This window comes from Labrus bergylta, chromosome 11 (genome assembly GCF_963930695.1).
Source record: "Labrus bergylta chromosome 11, fLabBer1.1, whole genome shotgun sequence".
Taxonomy (NCBI): domain Eukaryota; kingdom Metazoa; phylum Chordata; class Actinopteri; order Labriformes; family Labridae; genus Labrus; species Labrus bergylta.
In genome coordinates, this window is record NC_089205.1 from 12,571,011 (window position 1) to 12,599,006 (window position 27,996).

General features: G+C 41.7%; 2 protein-coding genes across 9 annotated transcripts in view; one reads left to right on the forward strand and one right to left on the reverse strand.

The window, feature by feature from the left end:
• Positions 1–27,996, reverse strand: part of megf6 (multiple EGF like domains 6) — a 75,354-nt gene that overhangs the window by 4,962 nt on the left and 42,396 nt on the right. For 2 of the 8 annotated variants that reach the window (XM_065960049.1, XM_065960048.1), the window contains exons 6-32: positions 27,486–27,608; positions 26,460–26,585; positions 25,919–26,041; positions 24,896–25,018; positions 24,063–24,200; positions 23,849–23,971; positions 22,831–22,953; positions 22,469–22,726; positions 22,196–22,324; positions 19,658–19,786; positions 18,562–18,690; positions 14,693–14,827; positions 14,122–14,256; positions 12,887–13,012; positions 12,412–12,543; positions 12,056–12,184; positions 11,784–11,915; positions 11,282–11,410; positions 7,219–7,392; positions 6,415–6,543; positions 5,608–5,760; positions 5,366–5,491; positions 4,942–5,070; positions 2,156–2,287; positions 1,926–2,054; positions 1,552–1,680; positions 274–402 (exon numbers count right to left, since the gene is read on the reverse strand). In XM_065960049.1, the coding sequence (XP_065816121.1) occupies positions 274–402; positions 1,552–1,680; positions 1,926–2,054; positions 2,156–2,287; positions 4,942–5,070; positions 5,366–5,491; positions 5,608–5,760; positions 6,415–6,543; positions 7,219–7,392; positions 11,282–11,410; positions 11,784–11,915; positions 12,056–12,184; positions 12,412–12,543; positions 12,887–13,012; positions 14,122–14,256; positions 14,693–14,827; positions 18,562–18,690; positions 19,658–19,786; positions 22,196–22,324; positions 22,469–22,726; positions 22,831–22,953; positions 23,849–23,971; positions 24,063–24,200; positions 24,896–25,018; positions 25,919–26,041; positions 26,460–26,585; positions 27,486–27,608 (3,672 nt within the window). The remainder of the gene's footprint in view (positions 1–273; positions 403–1,551; positions 1,681–1,925; positions 2,055–2,155; positions 2,288–4,941; positions 5,071–5,365; positions 5,492–5,607; positions 5,761–6,414; positions 6,544–7,218; positions 7,393–11,281; positions 11,411–11,783; positions 11,916–12,055; positions 12,185–12,411; positions 12,544–12,886; positions 13,013–14,121; positions 14,257–14,692; positions 14,828–18,561; positions 18,691–19,657; positions 19,787–22,195; positions 22,325–22,468; positions 22,727–22,830; positions 22,954–23,848; positions 23,972–24,062; positions 24,201–24,895; positions 25,019–25,918; positions 26,042–26,459; positions 26,586–27,485; positions 27,609–27,996) is intronic. The other 6 variants (XM_065960051.1, XM_065960050.1, XM_065960052.1 and 3 more) reach the window with 6 other exon arrangements.
• LOC109991069 (EH domain-containing protein 2-like) lies at positions 15,559–20,462 on the forward strand. Its single transcript, XM_020643372.3, has 6 exons — positions 15,559–15,939; positions 16,023–16,199; positions 16,324–16,421; positions 16,869–17,281; positions 17,388–17,552; positions 17,638–20,462. Exons 1-6 carry the CDS (start codon positions 15,719–15,721, stop codon positions 18,193–18,195), a joined length of 1,632 nt encoding a protein of 543 aa, XP_020499028.1. The 5' UTR covers positions 15,559–15,718; the 3' UTR covers positions 18,196–20,462.

Consider the following 27,996-nt stretch of genomic DNA (forward strand, 5'->3'; position numbering starts at 1 on the left):
AAGCCAAAGTCGCCCCTAAATCAAGAAACAAATCAGGGTGAGCTTGCACTTAACTAGCTAATGACAGCAATTCTGTGAGGGGTGTGTTTGAATTGCATTAAGGTTGGCTGCATTCCATTAGAATATTCATATTGCTTCCTGGCAGAGTGTTGAGGGGCTTTCTTTATACTTCAGCTGTTTGTTGTTGTTTTCAAGTGTCTGATTTCCCATGAATGGAGCACTGTATTGATTAGATCAGATCATTTCCTGTTGTGTTTATCTGTGCACTTGTACCTGTCTCACAGCGAGGTCCGGTCCAGCCCAATCCACACTTGCAGGACCCATCCACAGGGTCGCACAAACCCCCGTTCTGACAGCTGCATGTGTGTCTGCACTGCAGGCCATAGCGCCCCCTAGGACATGCTGTAGAAACATTCAAACCATATCAGGACAAAAAAAAAAAAAAAAGGACGACTGGCTTTTCTGTCACACTAAAACTGCACCACACAGACAACACACAGAAACAGCGTCCCTCTGTTCTGTCTCTTTCACACACACAAACACACACACAAGATTGTGCTCCCCACATTAAGTGTTAAGCAACAGGGTCATTACAGAGAAGGCAAAGTAGTCTAATTTGGCACTGATATAAAAGAATAATCATGTTTCTCTGGGTAATTTAGATTGAGAAAACAATAAGCAAGCTATCCTCATTCCCCCTGTTTATTTGTGTGCTTCCTCGCCAAATCCAGCGACACGGAACACGGAGAACGAGCTACTTATAGGTTTCTGTAAACATTCAACAAGAGGAACTTAAGAGGCGGTGTGTCCAAGAACATGGAGGCAGGAGGCTAAAGACGAGAACGTTTAACACAGGCAGCGGTGGAAATCCCCACTTGCATTGTAGCAGAGCCGCTGATAATGGGACCGATAAGAAAATCACCAATTCTGCCTCTGTTTTTCCAGAGAAAACTGCCCTGTGATCATCAGAGGCCTCGCACAGAGGAAGTGGAGAATTTGTTACTTAATATGCAGAGAGAAAATGTTCCAAAATGCTCCCTCATTTGGTGGCCGGTTTTCACTTTGCAGTTTGTCCTTTTTCTGAAGAGTTCATCGTTGGTTCTCGTCTGATACAAATCAGGCTCAATGATGACTCAAGAAAAGGTTTTATGGAAAATAATCCATTAAAGATCCTATGTGATATCTGTAAAACTAATTTATTGAAAATTAAATAATTAATTTCATTAAGTTAATTATCAGATTTGTTTGCCTCCTTGCCTTAAAAGATGGTGTCAGATAGCAATCTCTTTGCTTTAAACTTATTATTTCAAATTAGATTACTCTGAACCAAACTGTATTTTAGTAGTATATACAGTTTTTTTTTTTTTTTTAATTTGACCTAATTTGTGTTTAATTACAACAGCACAGAACAAATAATTGCCATTCAATATTTCATTTAGGCATAAAGAGTACAAATTAAACTTTTAACTGATTGATCGTCATAAACAACACGGTTTGGGGTGACACGGTATCTCAGCAAGTGTTAATAAATCAAAACAAGCAGAGTGTTACCTTGTTGGCAGGACTGTCCCATCCTACCAGGGGCACAGATACATCTCCCAGTCACTTTGTGGCATTGTCCTCCCTCCCCACAGGAACACAGCTTAGCACAGTCCTTTCCATAGTAACCACTCGGGCAACCTGAGTGAAATAAACAGATTTTCATTCACAAAAATGAGTTCAAATCATAGATTAATGAAGATAAATGTCATCAATTCATAGGCCCTGTTTGTAGTCTAAAATCACTGTTGATCAGAAGTTCATATAAAACACAAAGGAGACCTAAAGGACCAACACCTCCATAACAATACCTAATTACTATCAAGACAATGAAGTAAGACAAGACTCATTTATCTCTACAAACAGGTGCTGCTTTCTTCACTAACTTGAGCTGCAGTTTGCTCCAATGAACCCAGGAGTGCAGTAGCAGGTCCCCGTCCTGAAGTCACAGCGACCACCGTTGATGCAACTACATCTGGACTTACAGTTTGGCCCAAAAGTCCCTACTCGACACCCTGAGACAAACCATGGCAAAGAAAGAGGTCATTGTTATGCTCTTAAAGAAACAGCACACTGGTTACAATATATGAACGTTTCACCATCAATCATGACTTACGCTGCTCACAGCGAGCCCCGTAATAACCAGGAAAGCAGCTGCATTTCCCCGTCACAGGGTGGCACAGCTCTTGGTCTCCTGAACATTCACACAGCTGGCTGCAGTTCAGCCCGAACACGCCGGCAGGGCAGGCTGAGAAAAAAAACATACAGAGAGAATTTGTTTAGATATAGAAACAAGTGGGAATTTGATTTACAAGGTCAATTCTGTGAACTTTTAGAGGCATAGATCATTGATCTGTTTGCTCTTTGAAACGAGGACCTGCATCATTCAATTTTTGTGTTCTATCTTGAGAATTTTGCTCTAATTCTTTATTTAAAATGCTCACCAAAACCTTTTTCAACATGCAGGGTTATTCATTTTCGCATCAACAAATTATTAAACGATTGAACATGCAAATATAATTCTGGTCAGGATTGTCCTTCTGAACATGCTCATGACGTTAACAGGCGTCCCACAACTTTAGTAAACCCTCTGGGATGAATACAGTTTTCTAAGTCGAAGTAAAGCTAGTCAGATATGAAACAGGTTTTTGGTTGTGCAAAAAAACATACTTTTGCACATAATATAAACAAGTTAAGAAATTGGGGTGAAAACACAAATACTAAAGTTTAAAGTAGACAAATAATGTTCAACAGCTTGTAGTTATAACGGACAACAGGATTTTTGAATAACACTTGATCTTTGAAATCCAGAAATATGTTTTTTATTCTTTGCAAAACCATACATATGCGCACAAAACAATGACCAGCTTGGAAATGTAAGCCCACATGCAAGTCTTAAAGTGAGTTTGAGAAACATTTATGAGATAGCCGAAATACTGAATTCATTTGAGTCAATTGAGACAATCAAAGCCGTCTTCAGATCATTGAAGTACATCAGAAAAATGACTGTACGTTATCAGGCTTTTAAAAGTAAAACAATTCAAGCAACAAGCAACTATTTGAACACAGGTACAGCTGTGGAACAAAAGTTTATAACATGCTTCTTGTATCCCTAGGATAACAAACATGAATGAAAAACCACAAAATCCACAACATGATTTTAAATTGTAAAATTGTACAGCTACGTCTCGTTTTGATGAAATTATGGAAACATCATTTTAAACACTCAGTAGTTTGCAGGCGAGCCATTTTTCCTTTCTTCTCTTCAGATTACTCTGTGGACATACTGGGACATTCAGCTTTGACTGGTAACAAAAACCAAACTCCCAACAACTTCCCCTGGTGCCCAAAACCCAGATGGACTGGGAGAAGACATTCTTTCACACACCCTCTTCTGCATACATACGCAAACTCTCATCACACAATAATGAATGGGGTCTATAGACGATCAGTCATAGCGAACAAGATGAATCTGTGAACCGAACATGTTTTGGGGTGAGACCGCAGCACTCAGATACTCAGTCAGGCAGCAGCAGGCAGCGTGGGGGACAGATAAGAAAGAACTCCAGACTAAAGAGGCAATTACGCTGCTGTCATTATGCATGTCTGCCTTCCAAAAGCCCTTATCCGCCGCCAAGGAGACAAAAACAATGCCTTCTGTTTTACTTGGCAACTGGTGTGTAACGTTTATCAGATGTCTAGGGAGTGAATGAGGAGAGGAAGGGAGCTGAGGTGGTTAGGCACTACAGAAGAAGGGTGTAGCAAAGCTGCTTGTCCAGAGTCCTAAATGGTACGGTCTAAATAAATGAAATATTAGCGTTCATTTCTGTGACAGTCCTAGAGTAGAGTGCGTTTCTTGGAATGGAATTTATGATAATCTTTCCCTGGAGGATGACTGGAAAAACACATTTTAATCAGTGTTAAGAGAATGATACTTGGTTATTTATCTTGGTCTTTACTCCCATGATGCCTTGCCTCCAGTGCTTCTATCGACATGGTACACATGTCAGCAAAATGGTTTTGAATGTGTACAAGTGCTCGAAACAATGTGTCAGGGCTTATGTGAGGTACTAAAGTTTCAGAGATTTAAAATTAAGCACATAAAAAAGATACGCTATGGAGCTATCATATCATTCATCCTAACCATTAAAAAACAAAATTTAATGAGGGAAATATTTGTAGTTCTGCAGACTAGTTGCCAGGCTTTTGCCGAGATACACTTCAGCCCCGTTTTCACCAAGCGGTCTGGTTCAGTTTGGTTTGGTACCATACCCATTTATTGGCTTTTCCACCGCTAAAGGTGGGAATGGTACCAAAATAAGGGATCCGTTCCGTCCTACTTTTTTGGTACCCTTCTGTTGGGGTGCCAAGGGTACCGATCCCACCCTAAAGGGTCCCGTTTGTTTACTGTGTCCCATTCTTCTTCTTCTTTGAACTTAATTTATAGCGGACTACACTGTGTCAGGCTGCTATGATGTCACACTATTTACATAGCGGACGTGGCTATCTCCATCTGGCTTGCGCTCCGTTTAACAAATAAGGATGCGGTTGGCTGTTGAAACACAAGTAAGACCAGCGTTTACCGTACCAAACTGTACTGAACCAAACCCGGGCCGCTTGGTGGAAACGAGGCTTTTATGTCCACCCTTACCTTTTTCACAGCCAGGCCCTGTGAGGTTTGGCCAGCATGGCACCCACAATTCCCTGTCTCATGGTGACAGGACACCCTATCCTGGCAGTCAAACTGTCGGCCACAGGAAGCACCGCAGGACCCCGGAAAGCAGGCTTGAGGGGTTCAATATACACACGCAGGAACACACATACTCCGTCTATCCCAATGTTCAAAGCTCCTCTATTCCCCGTTTCATTCCGTTTGCTATTTCTTCTGCCCTATACACTTACGTTTGTCACAGCTGGCTCCTCTCCAGCCTGGCTCACACTCACAGCGGCCCGTCACATGGTGGCAACTCAAACTATGGACACAGTCACACCGCTGCTCACAGCCCTCTCCAAAGAATCCCTTAGAACAGGCTTCAGACAAAACACACAATCGTTTGTGTTCAGTCTAAGAACATAATGTTTTAAAAAGGTTTCATGCTTATTTAACAGAGGCTTAAATGAACAAATTGTTCTGACACAGAAAGTGTTAGGGTTGCAGGAGAAAGAATCGTCATCGTCAGTAAGAAATAGATGGAGATTACTGGATAACAGGTCCGCTATGTATCTAGACATGTCATTGGGACAGGTGAAAAACAGATTTCAGGTAACACTGTGTACTAATAGACTGTCATGCAACAGTCATGATGTAACGTTCAGGTATAGTCACCTGTGTGACAGAGCTCTCCTGTCCAGCCAGGCAGACACACACATCTTCCCGCCACTCTGTCACATCGGCCATTCACACAGCGGCAGGCCTGCGTGCAGTTCTCTCCATAACGTCCTTCCTCACACTCTAGGAGAGAGGGGAAAGAAAACTTCATATATATATATATATAGATATACAGTATGACTGTGAAGACAAGGACAGGTTTACAAAAAATTGTTTGGGAGTAGTACTGTTGGACTCACCTAACTCACAGGCAGCTCCTGTCCAGCCGGGTGAGCAGGAGCAATGTCCAGTAACGCCATCACAAGAGCCTCCGTTATGACACAGACATCTGCCGTTACAGTTCTCCCCGTATTGTCCTGGAGGACAGGCTGCATTCACAGACACATTTACCACTTTGAAGTCAAAGACACGAGTAAGTGTTGAATTAAAACACAATATTTGTAGGTCTTCAAAAAGTTAGAAGTCATAATACATGAACTCAAAGCCCTTTATTTCAGTACCCAGCCATGTCTATTAATCAGTTACCATCATGTGTTATGGCACTAAAACAGATGCACAAGACAGCTGAGTCAACTCTAATTAGGAAGACGCTGTTCTGTTTCTAAGTGCACATGTTTTATATGAATATGCAAGAAACTTCTTTTGATCTCAAACATGTCAAATCTTTAGATAGCAGCTTAAATGACCACACACGTTTCTATTTAAGTTGTGACTCCTTGATTAAAAAATGTAGGATAATGTTTGTAATGCAGGCTTAAACACAAAGTCACTGTAACACATTCATTTTCTGATCCAATCAGATCACACTTTTTAGAGTCTGCAGCAACTTTAATGACTGTAAATCGACATTGACAAAGCACAAAATAAAGTAAACAAACTACATCCTTATTTACCAAAAACAAGGCAGCTCGGTTTGCAAAATGGATGGTTGTGATGACGGATTCATTTACAGTAAATGAGCTAGAAAAAATGCAAGTCTCTGAAGAAAAAGAAAAAGAAGGAAAACATTTGACGGTGTTTGTCACTCTGAGGGATGAGCTACTCACGCTGTTGGCAGCTGACCCCCGTCCAGCCCGCCATGCAGCTGCATCGCCCGCTGATGTGGTCACACCTGGCTCCATTCTGACAACCACAGGTCTGACTGCACTGCTCCCCAAAGTGACCCTGTGGGCATTCTGCACAAAACAAACCACACACAACTATTATATATATATAAATATATATTCACACACACTGAAATCACCCAACTTAGTACCAACTTCAGGTGCAACTGCAGCTATATTTGCAGCACTTGAACTTGTGAACTTCTCCCTAATGATCAAAGTACAAGATGGTATTTGTGCTCTTAGTAGGAGGAAAATGCACTAATGATAGAGACGCATCATTAAGTCATGCAAGTGGCTTTCTGCTGACTCGAGCACCACAAAATGGTTGCAGCTAGAGGAAAGTCTTGAATAAGACTGCAGAATGACAGACTTAGAGCTGCAGCAGGCATTTCATTGGCTTCATTAAAACAACAGCATGAAGAAGTTTAGCATGAGAACACTGATTGGTTCTCTACTAAAGAGTCTTTTGAGTTACTTTCTCCCTCTCCTAATGTTGATCACTATAAACACGTGGGTGCATTTATCCAGAATAGACCTCAATTAAGTCGTCCATGCTGGAGGGCACTTTTATCCACCCTCCTCTCTCCGCCCGTACCCATCCCTAAAAAAAGTCATCGGGCAGAGTCTCGTTATAGAGATAATTGTTCACAAACACATCGTAGTTGAGTTTAAGGAGAGGATGTCGTGATGGGCTGCAGCGAGGGCCTCCCTCACACCCCGTTTTAATGATGTGGCTTCCATTACCCAGAATGCAGTGTGGTCCTGCCCAGCCGGCGGTGCATAGGCAGGCTCCTGTGATGTGGTGGCAGCGGGCACCGTTCCTGCACTCGCACATCTGGCCACAGTCAAGACCGTAAAAGCCGTCCGGGCACACTGTGGGCCGAGATAAAACATCCGACTGGTTAGAAGTGGCAGCTTCTTGAAAAAAAAGGAGAGGAAAGGGTTTAGATACCAGCTACTTTTCTTTTACTTCTTTCCCGCATCTATCTTTCTCTCGCTCGCCTACTTTCGCTCTCTGTCTTACCACCTACTGAAAATACCAATATCAAATTGCAGCACCATGCTGTGGCTGTTCATTTGCAGAGGGGTCTGCGTTCGTTAAGTGAGCTCATGTCCCACATGTGTGGTGGATCTGGGCCACATCAAAGTCCACAGCGGCTCTGAGTCCATTCCCGTTTTTTAGGGGGAGAGGCAGAGGGGGCACAGAGAGCTGGTAATTAGAGCACCTGCTGAGTCCACAGGCCTCACCAATACACTGCAAAACAAAGCCAGGTTACTGCACCGCCCAAAGACACACAAACATACACACATGCACGTATACCTACAGTATTGCTGTCGACACAAGGACGGGAGTCTGTTTCTTATTTTCAAGGAGAGCTTGAGAGGTTGTGTAAGTGTGTTTAGAAACAACTGACACTTGGAGAGATTGGTAAATAAGGGCCGCCTGTGCACAAACACCAAGTCAGCAGCTTTGGGATGAATGATTCCCACCGCTGGGATGCAAATATTGTCTGTAAGCATGACCTCACCAGAGAAGTAAAGAATGACTCTGTTTATTCACTGTCTATGTTTTAATGGCTCAAATTTGTCACTGGAAACAAATCAAAACTCAAGTGATTTACAGACATTCTAAATACTTCTCTCTTCTGTTTTCTTTTGCAGTAGTAAGTGAGCCAGATGAGGGTTTGAATCCCAATTATGGCAGCAGCTGGCACTTCATTTACACACGTCGTCTATCTTTAAGGAAAGCAGTGGAGCGTGTCACCAAAGGAAGCTACAAATCAGGAGTGCAACAGAAAAGTGTAACGCGGTGGTTTTGTGTTTTCTAAATGCGGCAGTACTCAGGGGTTTATGCATCATTCCCCCCTCCCTCTCCTCAGCCCAAATTGATGATGCTGTCCACTCCTCCTGTTATTTTTCGCCTCGAGGCCTCAAATTGGGGAAAGTATCCTTCCTGCTCAGCAGTTTCTGGCATGGCCGTCTCTGTGTTCCCACGCTGACAGCATGACGTCTGCGCCGGCCTCTGTAGTGGTTAAGGCTGCGATGTTATTAAAGCCAACCCACTGAGGATGCTGTCATTTTAATCCAGCTGTACATTAGGGTCTGTGGTAGTGCTGCGGCTAAATCACTGTTTAATTGTCTATTGTTTGTTATTATGACGGTTTTTCTGACACCATGGCAACACCTTTCACTCCTGCTGGAAAAATGTCCCAGGAATCTTAAACACCATTTTTAATTAGGAAAAGGGCACATTAAAAATAAACTCGATTTCTTATAGTAAGTGCAATATGTTTGGACACTTTCCCTTCTTTTAAAAGCGGAAGGCGAAAATAAAGCAACACGTTTTCAACATTTTCAAGGGTTTTAATGACCCTTCTGTTTTGCAAAGTTTATTTTTGTTTATGCCAGCAGGGGGCGTCTGGTTTCCATACTAACCACGGAGAGGCAATCTGTCATCTGATATGAGCACAGAGCCTGCAAGTGTTTGCAAGTGACGACTCTTTTCTCGTTCTCTTTGTTTACAGGTAGACACACAGGGATTCAGTCCACCACACACACACACACACTCTCACACACACACATAGACACACACTGTGCCATCACTGAAAGACTCCATCTCTACACTAAATGAGACAGGAGGATTATTTCCAGATCCCTGGTTGTGTAAGAGCTGCTGCTGTCAGCCCATAAAGCAGGTCCAGAGACCACACAGCCAGGGAGAGCAGGCCACAGAAGTAGAGCGGATAGAGACAACACAGAATAGAACTTCCTGGTGCTATTCAGGGTCTATACCCTGAAAGAGGTCAACACAACAACAACAAAACAACCCGGTTTCTTTGACAATAACGCGGATGTTGGATGTCAGTTAAACCAGAGTTCTTTTTTGCTTGTGACCAAACAAGCTTATTTTAATGCAAACATCAAAGCTGCAGACCAGAAATGGAGCAGCATCCCCGTTAACTGAAGACGTGGTCCACTGTTCAGGACCCATGTCAGCACAAAAGCTTGTTTTTCTCGAACAAAGCTTGACGGAAATGTTTACCATCAACCTCAACAATGCTCATTGAAACTATTCTAGTCACAAGCTTTTAGAGTGTTGCAGATCCAGTCATTTCAACAGAAAATGTTGCAAAAAAAAAAAAACAGCCTGAGGACGAATATCGCCCACGTAGAATGTCTCAGACTCAAATGGAAAGTCATCTCTTTCCATCTGAATTCTATGAAACAGATGCGCCAGAGAGATCTGGTCCTTCTCACAAGCACAGACCCTCTTCCTGACGTCTCCTGAAGGAAGAGGCCCAGCAGAAGATGGAGAAACTGGACACCTCTGTTTGAGGAGAGGTGGCCCTCAGAAAACAGAATCTGGTCAGAACGATAGCTGTATCCCCACGGCGACGTCCAATCAGAGCGAAGTCTGCATCTGAGGCCATTAGACTGTTATGACTGGGGATGTGAAGCTCTGTTCTAGTGTGACACAGCCATGATTTACGATGCCCGGCACGCTGCAGAGGTGGTATGAATTTCTGGCCTGGTAGCACTCTCACACTAAATCTTACACTGCAATAACATGAGGCCACTTCAAGTCAAGAGACTATAATCAAGAACAAATCTATTACACTGTTAAGACTCATGGTCTGCTCGTAGCCTACTTCTTGTAGTTCAGTAAAAATATCCCTATGATGAGAAAGATATGACTTACATGAAGGCTTTGCTCTAGCAGGGTGCACGTAAAGACTCTGTAACACATGAAATACAGCCAATCTGTCCCAGAGTGACTCATGCAAATTATATCCTGGGATTTGTGTTTTTTTTATGGTTTCACTTACGACATTACACAGACAATCTGATGATTCATTGAATCTGCGCGGTGAATCACTGAAACTGTCGAACAGATGAGAAAATCAGAGGAGTGTCCTGCAGCGCCCTCTGGTGTACAAAGAGTTAAAGACTGCTTTAATGGAGATGTGATGAATTGTATTACTGTTGGTGGGGATGAGACTCTTAATCCCAGATCACTCGAAGCTGCTTTGTTATGTCCAACGAACGTGATCTCGCATTCCTCAATTTAATATGTCGTGAATTAAAGAAATGCAGAAAATCTTCACAATTTGGAGGCTGGCATATGTTAGCAGGAGTGGGTTATGTTAAGTTTGAGTTCTGTTTGCAGGTAGACACCTGCAAACAGAACAGGAGATGATGGAGGGAGAGATTTGGGTAAGTGAAGAGATAATCTATGATTACTTTTGAGATGAGCTTTGAGGAAAAAATAGCAAATCAATATACATGTTCCTAAGATCAAAATTAAAAAACAGTTAAAAATGCACAGGACTTACAAAATATAAATGGTAAATGGGCTTGAGCATGTACAGCACTTTTCTAGTCTTCTGACTACTTCTGACTACTGATGACAGAGGCTGCTGTGTAAAGTGTCCATCAGTATTAACTAATCCATTCATACGCCGCCGACAAAACATTGGGAGGAAATTTGGGTTAGGTGTCTTGTCCAAGGACACATTAGACATGTGGCTGGAGCCTGGAGATCGAACCCCAACCTTCTATTTAGGGGACGACCAACTCTACCATTAAGCCACAGCTGCCCCCAAAATATACCCTTGTGAACATTAAAAGTAACTTTTATGTTCCTGTGAATTTACTAAAAAAAACACCAACCCAACTTTAAGCCCATCTCTGGAACTCAGTCTCTAAAACCATTTTTTTTGTATTTTTATGAATGAAAAAACAACAACATGTTGTACACCTTCACTCTTCTCACAGAAGATACCATCAGGAATCATTGAAAACTTACTTTTTTCACAATAGGTCCCTGCATATCCAGGTGAACATGTACAGGCTCCACTCACGTGGTCACAGAGAGCTCCATTGTGACACTGGCACTGCTGGGTGCATCCCTGACCATACCTGCCATTCTCACACTCTAAACACAGAAAACATATGAGGGAAAGCAGGTGAGGAGACATTTGTCAAAGCAGTATTTTAAATCTAAAATGTTTATCCAAATACAGCAAGCTAAAAACAAACCCTCTTTGAACAGGGTCTAACTTCTTGTTGTGTCATGGTTGGAGCTTGATTTGGCCCCTGGGTTACATCCTTGAACTTATTCAGCTTAATGTTAAAATAAAACTCATATCTGTATTCAAGTCGGTCTCTTGAGAGAAAACGACGAACCAAAGTTAAATATTGTTAAATAATAAAATGAAAAATCCTCTTCCAGTATTGTACATGAGCTCATAAGATGTTAGAAGGGATATCTCCACTAGATGGCAGTGTTGTTTAAGAAGTGAACTCACTCCTCTCACAGTGGTCTCCAGTGGATCCAGCCTCACACACGCACTGACCGCTGACAGGTTCACAGCCCAGAGACATTTCTTTGCACTGGCATTGACTGAGGCAGCTTTGGCCCCAGTAACCAGATTCACATGCTATGAAGGAGAACAAATGATTTAGGTTAGGCAAAACGCTTTGATATTTGTTGTAGTTATGTTACGTTTTCCTCTGCAAACATATACTTTGAAACCTAATTAAAAATTGAAATGAAACAATGTCTTTCTTCACTTCTTACATGTTGAACAGTCGTTGCCAGTTTTGCCAGGAGGGCAGACACAGCTTCCAGTCTGTGGCTCACAGGTGACCTCAGGGGGGCACGAACATGACATCAAACATCCTGGCCCGTGGAAACCTGGGGGACACTCTGCAACAGGCAATGTAAGAGGGCTTTAGTTATTAAAAAAATCAGTACAAAGATTGTGTATAAAGCAAACGATAGCCACTGACAAAACTCACGTCGATCAGTGTTGTTAAATGTATGATATGATGACATTGAGTCAGGGGTCTGAAGCGAGGGTTAAATAAAATCGTAATGACGGCAAAACCCTATTTTAAAGAAAATGTTTCTGTCTCAAACATATTAATACTCACCGTTTTGGCAGACGATCCCTATGAAGCCTGGTTTGCATTCACACACACCCGTCTTCTTATTGCAGAAGCCTCCGTTCTCACAGCTAGGACAGGGTGACTGGCACTTCAATCCCCAGAATCCATCAGTGCAGTCTAGGGAGCATCAAGTATCTTTCAGATTATGTGAGCAGTAAGCCACTTAAGTTAGGTATTCCTCTGTAAACCCTAAAGCCACTTATGCTTGAACCATTTGGGGGAGAAATGTATTAAAAAGTGAGAAAGCTACATAGCTAAGGACATAGTTTCTAATTGGTCGGACTTTAAGGAGGCACTGAAGAACACAAACATCCTGGTGGTGGTTCAGACTTGGGGCTCACAATGTCAGTGAGTTCAAAAAGGTCCTCAGACTAAATCACATTTCCTGTAAGCCAACACATTACAATTAAGGCAGAATAAGTACAAAGAAAGAAATACAGAAAAGAGAAAACAAATGTACCTTCCTGACATGATATTCCAGTTTTCCCAGCAGGACAGATGCACTGTCCAGTTACAGGATCACAAGGAGCGTCTTCACAGTCACAGGGCAGACGACAGTTTTCACCATATCTCAATGATGAACAGGCTAGAAATACACAACATATGAAGTTATAAAAATAAGAAAAACAGAGAGAAATAAAAGAGTCACAAGTGACATTTAGGCCTCGAAACCACAGGAAAGGAATGTGCCAGAGTGCAAAAATGGGAAGAAAAAAAGAGAACTGCAGGAGTGAAATTTTAGAATTACTCAGTCATTTTCTGTTTATTTATTCAGCCTGTGCCAATAGCCTCTGTAGTAGTAACAGAAGTAAATCATCCCTCTCATGAGACGCTCTGAAACTAAATCTAAGTACAACCCAGACAAATGTGGATTTTTATTTTCATCCTCAGCCAGCCACTGTGACTTAACGCTGAAATACTGTAAGTCTGTTATCTGTCTCCTCTCCACAGAGACACACACGTCATGTTTTACCAGAGACTCCTGAACAATATTAAATATCACTTCAGATCTCAGCACAGAGGATTGAACTTTCTATCAACCTGCAGAGTAAACAGCCAGAGGGCACCCTGCTGTGTACAAACGCACATACTTTTGGCTGTACCTTTCTGGAATAAAAAGAACACCTACACTGACTGACCAGGTGAATTCAAAAGCATTCCTTTTTTTTTTTCATTTCAGCTTCTAAAGCCACTCAATCAATCACGTGTAGCAGAGAATGAAAAGCAATAGAAGAGACTAAAGATTTATAGGTGAATTGAAAAGGTTGAATTAGAGCTGAAATTCCGAAAGAACAGTGTGTGTTGACATAGTTCATCAGAAAGCGCACATACTAATGCATTCACGCATAAGGTACGCAAACAATAATTGCACATGTGGAAACATGTTTGCAAGTCTACACACTTCAGATATTCAAACGTAGGCTCTTATTTCTTTCTGTTAAAGATGTGGCCACTTGAGGGTGGTGGAGTGAAGTTTTGATAGGAAGTCATTTAAAAAACAAGACTTCCCTGTTTAAAATATTTAAAAAGTAAAGAAAGTTGCTTTGATTTTTGAGACATGTTTGAAACAAAAAAACAAGAAAACAATGGATTGTGTTAACAGTTATAAACCCTGTATGTGAGAAACATGTGCTTGTCAAACATGTTTATTTTGTTGCCATTTCAATGCATAAAAGCAGCTTTTCTTTGTCTCACCGTGCTGACATTTGTCTCCGTGAAGGCCTGCAGGACATCTCTGGCCGCACTCTCCAGTCCTGGGGTCACATGACCCTCCACCTGGACAGTCACATGGCTGCTCACAGCCTGCGCCAAACAAGCCAGGCTCACATTCTGCATTGGGAATATACAGATACGTAGCAAAGTGGGAAGATTAACCGGCAATAGCAAAACATTTTCCAAAGATTCAAGAATCCAAGTATGATGGTTCCCCCTAAAGACACAGGCTATTGACTTTAGACTGATCACTGTAGGCTGGCCAAGAACAACAACGTGTCCAGATTATACATTTAAGATATCTCTAACTCAGAACCGCATTGCAGGAAAACAGCACGGCTCCCAAGTTCTTACCCTCTGAGCGACTAGCTGACATTACTGTGATTATAGCCCTACAGCTGCAACAGAACAAAAACAAGATCCACTAAAATCTACGTGTGACTAAAAAGGACCACGTAAGACTGCTGACTTGACATCTTTGACATAGTTTATTCATTGGGTATCACATGCATCTATTGAATAAACGAGTTGTCATTTCAGAGAGCACTTGTACCTTTCTCACACTGTGGCCCGCGGTATGCAGCCTTACAGAAACAGCTCCCTGTTTTGGGGTCACAGCCAGTGGAATGTTCTTGAACGCAGTCACATTCCTTGGAACAGCCGGCACCGTGCGTCCACCTGGGACACGCTGAGTGGCGGACGAGATCAGTTCAAAAACAGACAAAAAAAAAACATGCATTACATTGACGTAGTGTATATGTGTATGATGAATAGTTTCAACAAGTTTTATTGTTTGTATGGTTTGGTGCAAAAAGTATGCACATATAAAGTATGCGTATCTTTGTATTACTAGCACAGAGTTACTGCACTAACTGCAACTTCCAATAAGTTTATTTTTAAAGTCAGGGAAAAAGAAAATATATTAGCTTCGCACTTGCTGCTCCTGAAAATAAAGACGGCTGACTTCATTTGGGAAAAATGTGAACATTAAATCTTCTCTATTATCATGTTACATATAAATTAAAGCCAAACAAACACACCCTGACACCATGTTATCACAACGTCAGACTTCTGCAAGTTGAAGTCATGTGACCATGTGTTCCTCCTGCATCGTATAACTATACAACTACACACAAAGTAACATGCATCATTCGGTCTTTTGGCTTTATGAAATACATCTTATCTATCTGAGAGCAGGCTTGCTATTTGAGCAAGAGATGACATGTCATAAAAAGATGACATATGCTTGGAAGGTTTTTGAACCTGGAGCACAGCTACAGTCCCACTAAGCGTTCAGAACAATCAATCTGTATGATTTTGGCCAAGATTGTCCCTGCTCAGCAACAAATCCTGAACTCCACTCCACCCTGTCCCTCTCCACATTGGCTTTATGTTAGGTGCAGCTGCAGGCTCTGGTTACACCCTCTCCACCCTCTCAATGTCCCCGCTGCAGGATGGAGCAGACAGCTGTGTGAGAAGCTGATAATATTTTTCGTGCACATTCTCCCATCACTTGGTTTGGTCTTGGAAGAGTGAGCAGCTTCATCACTGAGAAATTAAGAGCAGAACATTTGCCGCAATGTCCATGCGAAGGTTCAGGAGTAACCCTAAAACACTGGGGGATGTTAATATGGTGACAGAGGAGCTGAAGAATCTTTATTATAAGAGGCTGCTGCCTATAGAGAAGTACTACTCCTTCCATCACTTTCATTCTCCCAGCTATGAGGACGCAGACTTCGACAACAAACCAATGGTGTTGGTGATGGGCCAGTACTCAACGGGAAAGACAACTTTCATCAGGTAGGAATCAGAGTTTCCATGCTGCATGTATTCCGCTGAGAGGGTCATAATGATGGTAACGGTTGGAGCTCATTCGGCTTTAGGTATCTGGTCGAACAAGATTTCCCTGGTAGCAGAGTCGGACCAGAGCCAACCACCGACTGCTTCACTGCCCTCATGTATGGAAAGACGGAAGGAATCATCCCTGGCAATGCCCTCACAGTGGATCCAAAAAAGCCCTTTCGCAACCTCGACCCTTTTGGAAATGCTTTTCTCAACAGGTGAAACATATACAGTATATCTGTTTTTGCAAATCAAAGCTGCGCCAATATCTATTTTGTGAGAAGGATTTAGAGAGATATCTCATTGACCATTTTCATACTTCTATTTTTGTTTTTCTTGCAGGTTTCAGTGTGCTCAGATGCCTAATAAGATCCTCGAGAGTATCAGCATTATCGACACACCGGGCATCTTAACAGCTGCTAAAAGAAAGCTGAGTCGAGGTGAGAATGAATACCTTACTACTCTCCTTTATCATGACATAAGGCTTTGTCACTTTCAGTTTCATCAGTTTTTATTTATCAGTTTTGAAGAGTTAAATATGGAATGCATTGCTGCTGTCAGTAGGATTTAAATCCCTGCATAAAGGAGAGGAAATGTAATCAAATAAGAATACTTTGGCTCAACATGTTTCAAACTTTTGAAGACAGAAGTGCAGCAGCTGAAAGTAATATCACAGTGAGTGAGTTGGGAGGAGATAGACGGTCAGTAACTCAGCAGTCTCTCCTTTTGTTTTAGGGACACATGAATTTCTGGGTGTAACTCAAATGGCTCAGAAACCAATGAGGACCTCTGGGATATATCTGTTCCCTCACTTGTCAGGCAGATAGGCTTGCCCCATTACATAAAGTGTTAATGAATACCCTCTGTTTTCCTTCCTTATCCCCCAGGCTACGACTTCCCAGCAGTGCTGCGCTGGTTCGCAGAGCGTGTGGACCGGATCATCCTGCTGTTCGACGCACATAAACTGGAGTTCTCTGATGAGCTCACTCGTGCCTTTGGGGCTCTGCTGGGCTATGAGGACAAGTTACGTGTGGTTCTCAACAAGGCTGACAGGGTGGACTCACAGCAGCTGATGAGAGTGTACGGCGCCCTCATGTGGTCGCTGGGGAAAGTGTTTCGAACCCCAGAGATCTTGAGGGTTTACATCGGCTCTTTCTGGTCGGAGCCGAGGCAGACGTGTGACCACTATCAGCTGATCGAGCTGGAGGAGGAGGATCTGCTGACCGACATCAGGAACCTGCCGCGCAACGCTGCAGTACGCAGACTAAACGACCTGGTGAAGAGGGCACGCTTACTCAGGGTACGAGCTCTCATATGTCTAATTCTAACCAATACTTTGGGTAGATAGTTTCAAACTAAGATGAAGTTTTGGTTATTTATGGTCTTATATGCTTTGTTTCCTCCAGGCTCATGCCCACATCATCAGCTACCTGAAGCAAGAGATGCCAACTATATTTTGCAAAGAAAGCAAGAAGCACAACTTGATTTACCAGCTTCCTGTGATCTACACTAAGATCCAGCAACAGCAGCGAGTCCCAGCTGGAGACTTCCCTGACTGCACAAAGATGCAGGTCAAATAACTTTTTTATTCCTGTCTAAAAAAAAAACCCATACACATTCAAGTTTATTGAACTTAAACTGTTGCTTTCGTTTCAGGAGAAGCTTTTGGGTCAAGATTTCTCAAAGTTCAAGACACTCAAACCAAGTCTCATGGCCTCCTTGGATAAACTTCTGTCCACTGACATAGCAAAACTGGTGCCTTTACTGCAGCAACAGGAACTGAGAAAGAAATCTCTCCACGGTGTGTTGGATGGGGAATTTTTGGGAACCTTTAGGCGTGACCATTTCAGGAGAGACCCTTTTAAGGAACTCAGAGATGACGAGAGCAGTGAGGCAGACTTTGACGAGTGGGCCGTAGAGAAATTCAAGCCAAAGTATGACGAGATTTTCTACAACCTCAGTCCAAATGAGGGCAAACTGAGCGGCACCAAAGTCAAAGAGTGGATGACGGGCACGCTGCTGCCCAACTCCGTGCTGGCTCACATCTGGAGGCTGTCAGATGTGGACGGGGACGGCATGCTGGACAATGAGGAGTTTGCTCTGGCAGTCCACCTTATCGAGGGAAAACTGGAGGGTCATTGGCTCCCCAGGGAGCTGCCGTCTCACCTGGTGCCCCCATCAAAAAGGATGAGTACAGCCAGTGATGAAGAGTGAACATAGTAGTGGGAGGAAGCTGAGACCTTTGATATTTTTCATGAGTTTACCTGGTATAACTTAAACTGGAGGTGGCAGTTTGTTGTTTAAAAAAAGTGTACAGTGACTGTTTATGCACCTTAGACGGTGTTATCCATTCCTTTTGTATTCATGATGATACTAAATTCCTTAAAATTAACAACTAAATATCAATGGGAGTAAGGAAAAATACAGACACATTTAATGTAGGATGTATATTATACTGTATGAGTTGCATTAATCATGTATTTACTACAAACGGCATTAACCTTTAAACTTAAAATAGGCCTTAACATCATCATCACCATTGTTCTCTTGGTGTTAGACTGAGGTCAGGTTGGTACTCACGCAGGTGGCAGAAGCGGCCGTATAGTCCTGGAGAGCAGAGGCAGCCTCCATACAGACGATGACAATGTCCATTGTTGGGACAGTTACACTTGCTTCTGCAGAACCTGCCGAAATAACCCCTGGGACAACCTGTGAAACATGAGAGTGACACCTTTAAGATTGGATGCCAGTTATTGTTAAGTTAAGTATCTTTTTAAAAAGACACGAGCTAACATCTCCACAAGATTACTATTAAATAAAAAAAAACTGGACACTACTCTCATTTCTAACTGTAGAATGGCATGTCTGGCAGTGTCAAGATGCATTGCTCACACTCTGAATGTAGATCAGGGATTCCTAAGGGTTTGCTATCTCATTTTAATAGGTCAATAGGATAATGTCCAGGATAAAATAAAACAAAGGGAAAACTAACTGTCAAATGTGTCTATTCTTCTGTTTGATTGAATGATTGATTTATTGATTCATTGGACTTTATTGCCTGACCAAATTCGAAACTTATCTTGCATTAAAGACAATATATAAAAATTACAGTCATTTTACAAAACATTTGAACACCAAACATGGGATTCAATGCTTTTGATCTGGGATCAAGCTCCATATTTAATTTTAGGATGGTCTGGTGTACAAAAGAGTGCTTCAGTCTGACAATTTTCAATAAGAGGAGCACTCAAGGTTTGATGGTAAGAGGTTATATTCGCTGTTCGCAGCATGGCAGAGGTCAGAGTCAATGTTGTTAGTCAGCCTAAACCTGTTTTTACTGTAGGCTGATTCATAGAGTCTCTGGAGGGGCTGGTCTACAATCTTTCAGCAGATTTTTATTCGGAGGAGGCATTTAGACTTTAAATTGTAGGACAGACACTTGTACCATGTAATGTTACTGTGCTGCAGGATACTACACACAGAAGTAAACAATTAAATAATTTCTCTACAGTTGAACACCTTACTGTAAAATGCTTCTGCTTTAGTATTTCAAACATCGACAAATTATTCTTAATGATCTTACCCTCCATTATCCTCTGTTGAATTTACAGACATTGCTTAATGCACACCGGTGTATTTTGCGTGTGTGTATGACTTCAGGAATGTTTGTACAAACCATCCTCGCAGAGCAGGCCCTGCACCCCAGGGGGGCACAAACACTTCCCAGTCACGGGGTCACACAAGCCCCCATTCTGACAACGGCACAGGCTGTTACAGGCCTGCCCATAGGTCCCCTGAGAACATGCTGGAGAAGGAAGAGAAGGACAGAAAAAAAGAGCACTGACAGATTAATAGTTGCTAATGAATTAAAATGTGCGGTATTTCACACTCAGTCAATGTAAAAAAATAACTCATGATTAAGTAGTAAAGGCAGCCAGATGAAGGGTTGTTCTCAACAGTTTAGAAGCCAACACGTTCCATCCTGTCCTCTCCCCACAGTCTGCACACTCCTGACACCGTTAATCTATCTGGCCTTGTTAGCAAAAACATCACGAACCAGCTGGCTGTTTGAGATGTGCTAAAGTGTTACAGTGCATCAAGGGAATGTCTGCTCAATAACATCACATGCTTTCTTCCCAGCAGTTTCATGTCTTGTATGGGAAAATCATAGCAGGCTATGGAGGACAAATTGTTTTTGTAATAAACCTCAGGTGCAACCACTTGTATATAGAATGTGATGTGTGTATTTAGACATACATAAACATAAACAGATACATAAACATTGCAGGGTTCAGTGTTATGAGAAATTGATTCTGCTTTGGTTGGCACTGGCATTTTGCAAACCACAGAAATCTGTTTTAGCAGCACAAAATGATTTTGCCTCGACCACTGTACAATAATAAGTTGACAAGTTACCTCTGTGACATGATTCTGGGGAATTTGATTTTGTTTTTTGCCAATAAATTTAGACATGCACAAAGTTTTGCTTACAAGTTCAAAGTAGACAGAGTTATGTGTATGGCTAAAGCACAAGTAACATGTAGGTACATTAACTAAGAAAATACCAAGTCCAAACCATATTTTGCTACCATGATAACTAGTGTCCATCAAAACGAGATGAGAATAAAAAGTTAAAGAATTTATCTTCATAAAATAAGATTGTGGAGTGACACCTTACTACTAAGTCAAGATTTAGTTGCATTGAGAAATATTTGACCTCACATCAATTTGGCTCATCGTCTTCACCTGGAAATGCCACCTAAGTCCAGAGCTCTTACCTCCAGCTTGTGTAACTGAATGCTGCAACCGCAGGAGCGTGTTTCTAACTGTGACAGATTGCTCCTCATGGACATGTCCCACGTGTCTCTCCTCTTATGATTACCAGCCCGACTCAGTTTCAGACCAAAGACAGCCATTAATCATGGCGCTGGATGGGAACAATGCTCCCTAACCCAGTAGTGGACATCCTTGGCCTCAGGCTGTGCTCTTGCTGTGGGCCCTGGCCTGGCTCCAGCAGCAGACAGATTGATTCCCCTGGTGCTCCTGTGTTCTGGAGCCCATAAACAAGCCAGCCTCCCACGCAGAGCAGGCGACAGGTTTTGATACATGGCCCTGGATCGATGTGCACAGGGAGCTATCTCATCTCTCTCTTAAACTAGACCATACTGCTGAAGGTAGTCCAAATAGACCTGGAAGTGGATGTGCCTAAAGGGAATACCTGGTTGTGTGTGTGGTCAGTGTGTGTGTGTGTGTGTGTGTGTGTGTGTGTGTGTGTGTGGGTGCGTGCGTGAGTGCGTGCGTGTGTATGTGGTTATCATTTTTATGATCTTCAGTCCATGAAATGGTCTTGCCAGAGAGTCATTTATTTTTAAGATTCCTATTCACAAAGTACACAGGTCCCCAAACATCTACAAAATGAAATTATGAAATGTCTGTTCTTACTAAAGGCAACATGACAAGATGGATTTTATCTTTCATACATGCCTAGTACTCACACAGTAAACCTCAAGCAACAGCCAATAGACAGTTAGCTTAGCTTACTTTGCTTAGTTACACTTATATTAGCTTAGCAAATTTTAGCTTAGTTTAGCTCATCTTAGTTTAGCTAAGATTAGCTGTATTACAAAGGGGCAAACAGTGCCTCTAAAACTCATTAAGCTAACTTACAAATGATGTATTGCTAGTTTAACCCATATAAAAATCATGTGTAAAACCCATAGGTTAAGTCTTCGTAACTCTGTTGAAACCAGTAAAAGTCGTAAAAGTGTTCTTGTTAAATCACAAATTGTGGCTTTTACTTTTTTTTCCTGTACAGATAAAACAATAAAGATAAAACATCTTATCTAGCTTTGAGGGCAGAGCTAGCCTGAGTGTTCTCTTCTAATAGTCGTTATGCTTATAGCTGAGCTAACCAGCGGCTGTTTGCACGTTCACATTTAATAAAAAAACTAGTATGAGAATGGTGATCTTGTCATGGAACCAATAAACAAGAATTTCCAAAAATGTCTAATTGTTTCTGTAAATAGTTGCAGGACATCCTGGGGGAAATTATATTGTCAGTTTAAATACAACTCATCATTTGCAGAGAGTTTTTGAAGTTGGGGCTAATTAGAGTTAATCCCTGTGTAGCACTGTCAGACTGTATGTTCTAAAGGAGCGATGCATCACACAAAGAACAGATGTAACTGTAGGAAATCCTGTGCGCTATACTCACTCTCATTGCAGATGGTGCCAGTCCATCCAGGAAAACATTCACATCGGTCTCTGTCTTCACTACACTCTCCATTCATACAGTCCTCACAGCTCACACTGCAGTCATGCCCGAATGAGCCACCTAGACACACTGAGAAGAATGAAACACATTTAAAAAAGACACATTTTCATAACTTTCTGCTCTGAAGACTTTATAGGACAACGATAAAGCAATATCCTCTTGATTTCTAACCAGGAATAGAGCTTATTGTCATCACTCCCATTTTTACGATACCTATGCTGCTGTCTAGTCTCAGCTCTCCTCGACGCTCCCTCTGGATCTCTAATTCTTTATCGCTGTCACCCCCTTCATCGTTATTATCATCTGTATCATCCCGGTAGCGCAAGGCTGCTGTGTACTGCAGGAGCTGAGGGGCTTTGCGGAACAGCAGGTCTGGTAATCTGTGGACCCCCAGCTGCTCATCCCCTTCTTCCTCCTCCTCCTCCTCCTCTTCTTCTTCCTCTTCTTCTTCCAGTTCTCTGCCATACAAAGCTTCACACAACCAGTAAAACATGTCAAGAGTCTGATGATTTAAATGGTGAAAACACATGTTTTACTCTGGATTTCAGGATAACTATAATACATATGTCACTTACAGATGCAGGAGTGCTGGTCCTGATCCAAGCGGAAGCCCATTCGACAAAAGCACTCATATGTTCCCAGGGTGTTGACGCAGTAGTGTTCACAGCCTGAGGTCTCTACGAGGCACTCATCGATGTCTAACAGAAGAAAAAAAAAACACACAGCTAAGCTAGAGAAATGGTAATAATGGGAAAAGCTAAATGGCAGACTGTATGAAACATGGACGTGGTCTCTGTGATGTCTCTTACTGGTTTATGAAGAGGAGATCTGAATACAAACAATGGTGGTCACCAATGTTGGAAATGTTATCTCCACCTAACTTTTGTTCAATCTAGTAACAGGAGAAGAGATGGACTTGAGGTGGGCCTTGCACCTTCTGTCGACAGCTACAACACACTCACCTGTTGGTCAAAGCGACCACGCCCCTAATTATTCAAATATTTGCTTAACTCTCAAATCAACACAAATTAGTTGTAAAAAATTCCCAAACGGTATGTTGTGTAAAAAATAAAGAAATTAGATCTTCAGATTAGATCAATTATTTGCACCAGGTTGTAAACATGCTAAATAATGATGTCAAAATGGACATTTCAATATGGTGTTAATGGAGCTTCAAGGACCTTTGGAGCCAGCCTCAAGTGGACGCAGGAGGACTTGCACTTGCAATGTGTATAACATTTTCAATGGCTTCATTTTCCCATACGTTACTTGCCACCTGGTTGTGCATGTGATGCTCCTATTGATCTATTAGTTTTTCAAAATCAGACAATTAAAGGCTTTACTTTTGTTTCATTTAACAGTTTTGTTTAAAGTTGAAAGGTGATCTTGAAAAAAGATTTCTGGATAACTATTTTGTTGCTGTTGTTGTTGTTGTTGTTGTTGTTTTTTGTTCTCTGCTTGGAAATGGCCTTGCAGAGTTTAATCTTTGATCAGTCAGTTTGTAAATGAACATTGGGGAATTTGCACGCACAAGCATACCACAACATAGAACACTTTAAAGCGCCTGATGAAGAAACAAACCAGAACTTTTACCATTGCAGCCACAGCCGTCTGGGTTCAGTCTGTGACCAGCTCTGCAGCTGCACTCATAGCCACCCGGGTAGTTTTTACAGAAGTGACTGCAGCAGGCTTCCCCGCTGATGCACTCATCACTATCTGAGGAGGATATGCAGTGAAACAGAGTTGGTTAAATGTGGGAAAAAAAGGATAAAGAAACAAAGATGTAGAACATGTCACAGAGTCTTACCTACACAGGTCTTCCTGTCCTGATCCAGCTGGTAGCCGTGGTTGCAGGAGCAGAGCGGGCCGTTGGTGGTATGGTCACAGTGATGAGAGCAACCTCCATTGTTCTTCTCACAGCTGTTGACAATCTCCATCTCGATGCCTGGAGGAGAGACGGCCCAAACCACAATGAAAGTGCATAACTAAAGCTGAAACATAAGGACAATGTTATGGGGATTTCATCAGGACTATTTGGGTTTGTTTCAGTCTTACAATTACCAGGATGAGGATGGGGAAACTATCCAAATATAACCACAGGTTTAGTTGACATTGCAGTGGAATTAGACAGCTTAGACCAAGTGTATTAACAAACAAAGCTTAAGTGACTGCCGTGACCTTGAAATGCATATTTTTCTATTTATTTTATGATGTTTCATACCATATGCTTCTTAAAAGTCCCTTTGTTTAGAAGAAAGTTAGAATTTCTCCATTGTAAGCATGCAAACAGGATAGAGAAAAGACTAGTTTTTTTATATATTGAAATGTTTTTCTTTTTTTTTTTCACGTCTTTAATCTCTGCCACAGGTCAGTGTAAGAAGAGGCGATTAACAACACATTGTCGAACAAGACTTTTTTCAACATTTTCCATGTAAAAGATTTTTGATGAGTTTCATGTTAGACTTTTTTTTTTTTTTTTAAAGCAGGTTGACATGAAGCTGCATTGGGCAGCCAACACTGACAGACAATGATAATTCCTCACCACAGCCTATAATCCTTCTGGATTTGTCATTTCCCCAAAGACATGTGTTCAACATTTTGTGGAATCTGTGATAGTTTGACTTATTCAGGATTACTTACGGTAGCACTGTTTGCCATCAGCACCCAGTTCGAAGCCTGGGTGACACACACAGCTGAAGGAGCCCAGCATGTTGACACACCTGTGGGAACACTTGGCCCGGCCTGAACTGCATTCATCAATGTCTGGACATACAAAAAACAAAAAAGTCATGATGGCATACAGGACAAATAATAGATTATTTCATTTTTCAAAAACACACAAATATATCACTAGGTCATATTGAGACATAGCCGAGATCCTAAGTGGAGTTGACATACATTTTCCACGTCGTCTTAGCATTAAGTTACTTATTACTTTTTTCAAGTCAAATCATGCCTGGGTTACTGTGGTTCATACAGACAATGCGTCTGTTGGATAGCCTAGAGGTTATGTTGCGTGTCTTACAGAGGCTATAGTCCACGTTGCAGCACCCGTAGGTTCCAATCTGACCTCTGCCCTTTCCAATATGACATCCCGGACTCTCTCCTCCTCACATTTTCTGACTCTCTTCAGCTGTTATATCCAATAAAGGCAGAAATTGCTCCCCAAAGAAAAACTACAAAAAACGGTCCATCCTTAAGCCTGTTACAAGGTATGTGGTTCAGGCTCTTGAGGGATCAGACATAAAGGTAACCTTAACAATGCCTTTGTTTGGAGCTGGGTTTCTGACACAGATGAACCAGACAGAAAGGCAACCACACTGTTACAAAACTAAGTCCCCACATGTTGTGAAAATCTGGATGTATAAAAGATTTCAAAAACAGTGGAGCTGATACTTCCTCCTGCAGGAAGACTTTGTCTGGCTTCTCCTCTCGTTCGGTTTGAACAGGAGAGATGTAACTGAGATCGATGGGGTGAATATCATCAGCTTCTTAATGAACATCGGCCTGTTGTGCTGCAGTTATGCTTCCAATTGAAGGTTAAGTATGGCCACATCTTGTCGAAAAATCATGAATGTCAGACTTTTAAGCTCTTTAACAGATATGGCTCCACTCAAATTTATTGTGTGTATAATGCAGCATGCGACATGTTTGATGACTCACCATCACAATTCTTGCCATCCCCTGCAAGTGTAAAACCAGGTCTGCAGCTGCAGTGAACCGTCGTGTCTTCTGAGAGACACAGCTGGGCGCAGCCTCCATTCCTCTCCTCACAGGGGTCCCTTACTGACGCACACACAAACACAGAGAGAGATAAACACAAATGAAAATACACATACACAAAAATGAAGTGATTTTCAGACCTTGTCTGGTTGGTTAATGTGCACATATGTAATTGTAAAGCTGTATATTAACTCATAAGGTTGATTTATGCATGCACAGCCTCAAGATATATCTAAATCCCTGCTCTTCACTCAGCAGCAAATGTCTGCAAATTTGCTTCTCAAGTTAATTTCTTCCCTGTTGGACATCTTTCCTTCCCTGCACAAACAGACATAACTCTTTATTTCTGCAGGAATTCTGTCAAACGTGCAACAGAAGCACCTCACTTACATCAAGAGATTATCTACTCTAATGAACCCTTTGCAGAAATGTTTGGCACATGCTTTCATTGTGAGAACATCTGTAGTAAAACCCTACTTACATCCACAGTGTCTGCCATCTCTCTTTAGCTGGTAGTTCTTCCGACATTCACATTTGTAGTGATTGTTCCCAAAGTCCACACACTTATGCTCACATCCACCGTTTAAGACTGAGCAAGAGTTCACAGCTGAAAAACAGTCACAGAAATATAGATGATACACTGATAAGCACCGTTAGTTGGTTTGAAGCCTCGAGCACTTATAATCTGAAATCACATAGATGACAGATATAATCACATTTGTTGGCGATCTAAATGCCTCTCACACCTCCGAGCTCTGCAGCCGTGTAATTATGGAAAAACACCCGGGTAAAGGTCGGGAGACTGGAGAATGATATTCAAGCTGGGTACCCCTGGTAACTTTCTAATGATCTTTCCATCCCATTACTCCTGTGATTTAATGACGTGCCAAAATATGAATATCAGCCGTGTGCCTTCTGGGTGCTCTAAACACAGACATGATGACACGGACAGGTCGTCAAACTGAGAGAACGACTGAGTTTACACACTAATGACTTTAACAGACACAATTAGCAATCCCTCTGCCTCCAGTCCTTATTCCTTACCACTTAGCTGCGGTCAAAAGATTGAAGTATTATGAATGATAAATAAGACCGAAAGCAGCAGAGGAGAATAGATTTTCAGCAAGTCACAAATTCTCGTATTACCTTCAGATTTTATGCTGCAGGAGAAATAACTTATAGCTTATATTACTCCTTGCGAATCATGTTAGAATTCCCCCTATAGGCACTGGGATTAATCATGGTGACTCTGCACTCCTACTCTTTAATGTGTTCGCACATTTATCTAAACAGAAAATGTTTTATTTCTCCAAGACGTGAGCAAAAACTTGACACTCAGATTTGATAACCGTACTCCTAATACTGAAATGTTGTACAATTATTGTATCACACAAAAGGTTTTTAAAAAAAGCACTGCAAAGAAAAAAATTCAGTAACAGAACTGTTTTTTTGAGAAGGAGTCATTAAGTTACCACAAGAGTAATAAATACTTGTGTTTACAACTCACCAATGCAGGTCCGAGCATCAGTGTGCATGCGGAAGCCTTCACTGCACTCACAGTGATAAGAGCCCAGTGTGTTGACACATGTTTGCTGGCATCCTCCGTTGAGCACCTCGCACTCGTTCACATCTACAACAGCAACACGTGTATACATATTAATGCAAACATGAAAACCTTACACATGCATATTCTCATTAAGAAAATGACTCATTCATGTAACAGGATATTGCTAAAATCCTCAGTATTGAACAATAAAAAAAACCCACTTGAGCACACGATGAAATATTCAAAGGGTTGGAAGTGCAAGTCTTTATTTACAAGCATGTGACTTACAACACTATGGCACAATTAAATAGAATAGATTGAGAAGTTTGGTAAACAGCTGGAAAGTAATTCTTTAATGAATAAAGGCTTGAAATAAGACATTTATTACATTCCTTATTAAATCTGACTTCCAACTTTAAGGTGGTCTAATTAATATTCCATCTGCAGTTTGACAAAAAAAGGAAAATGAGAA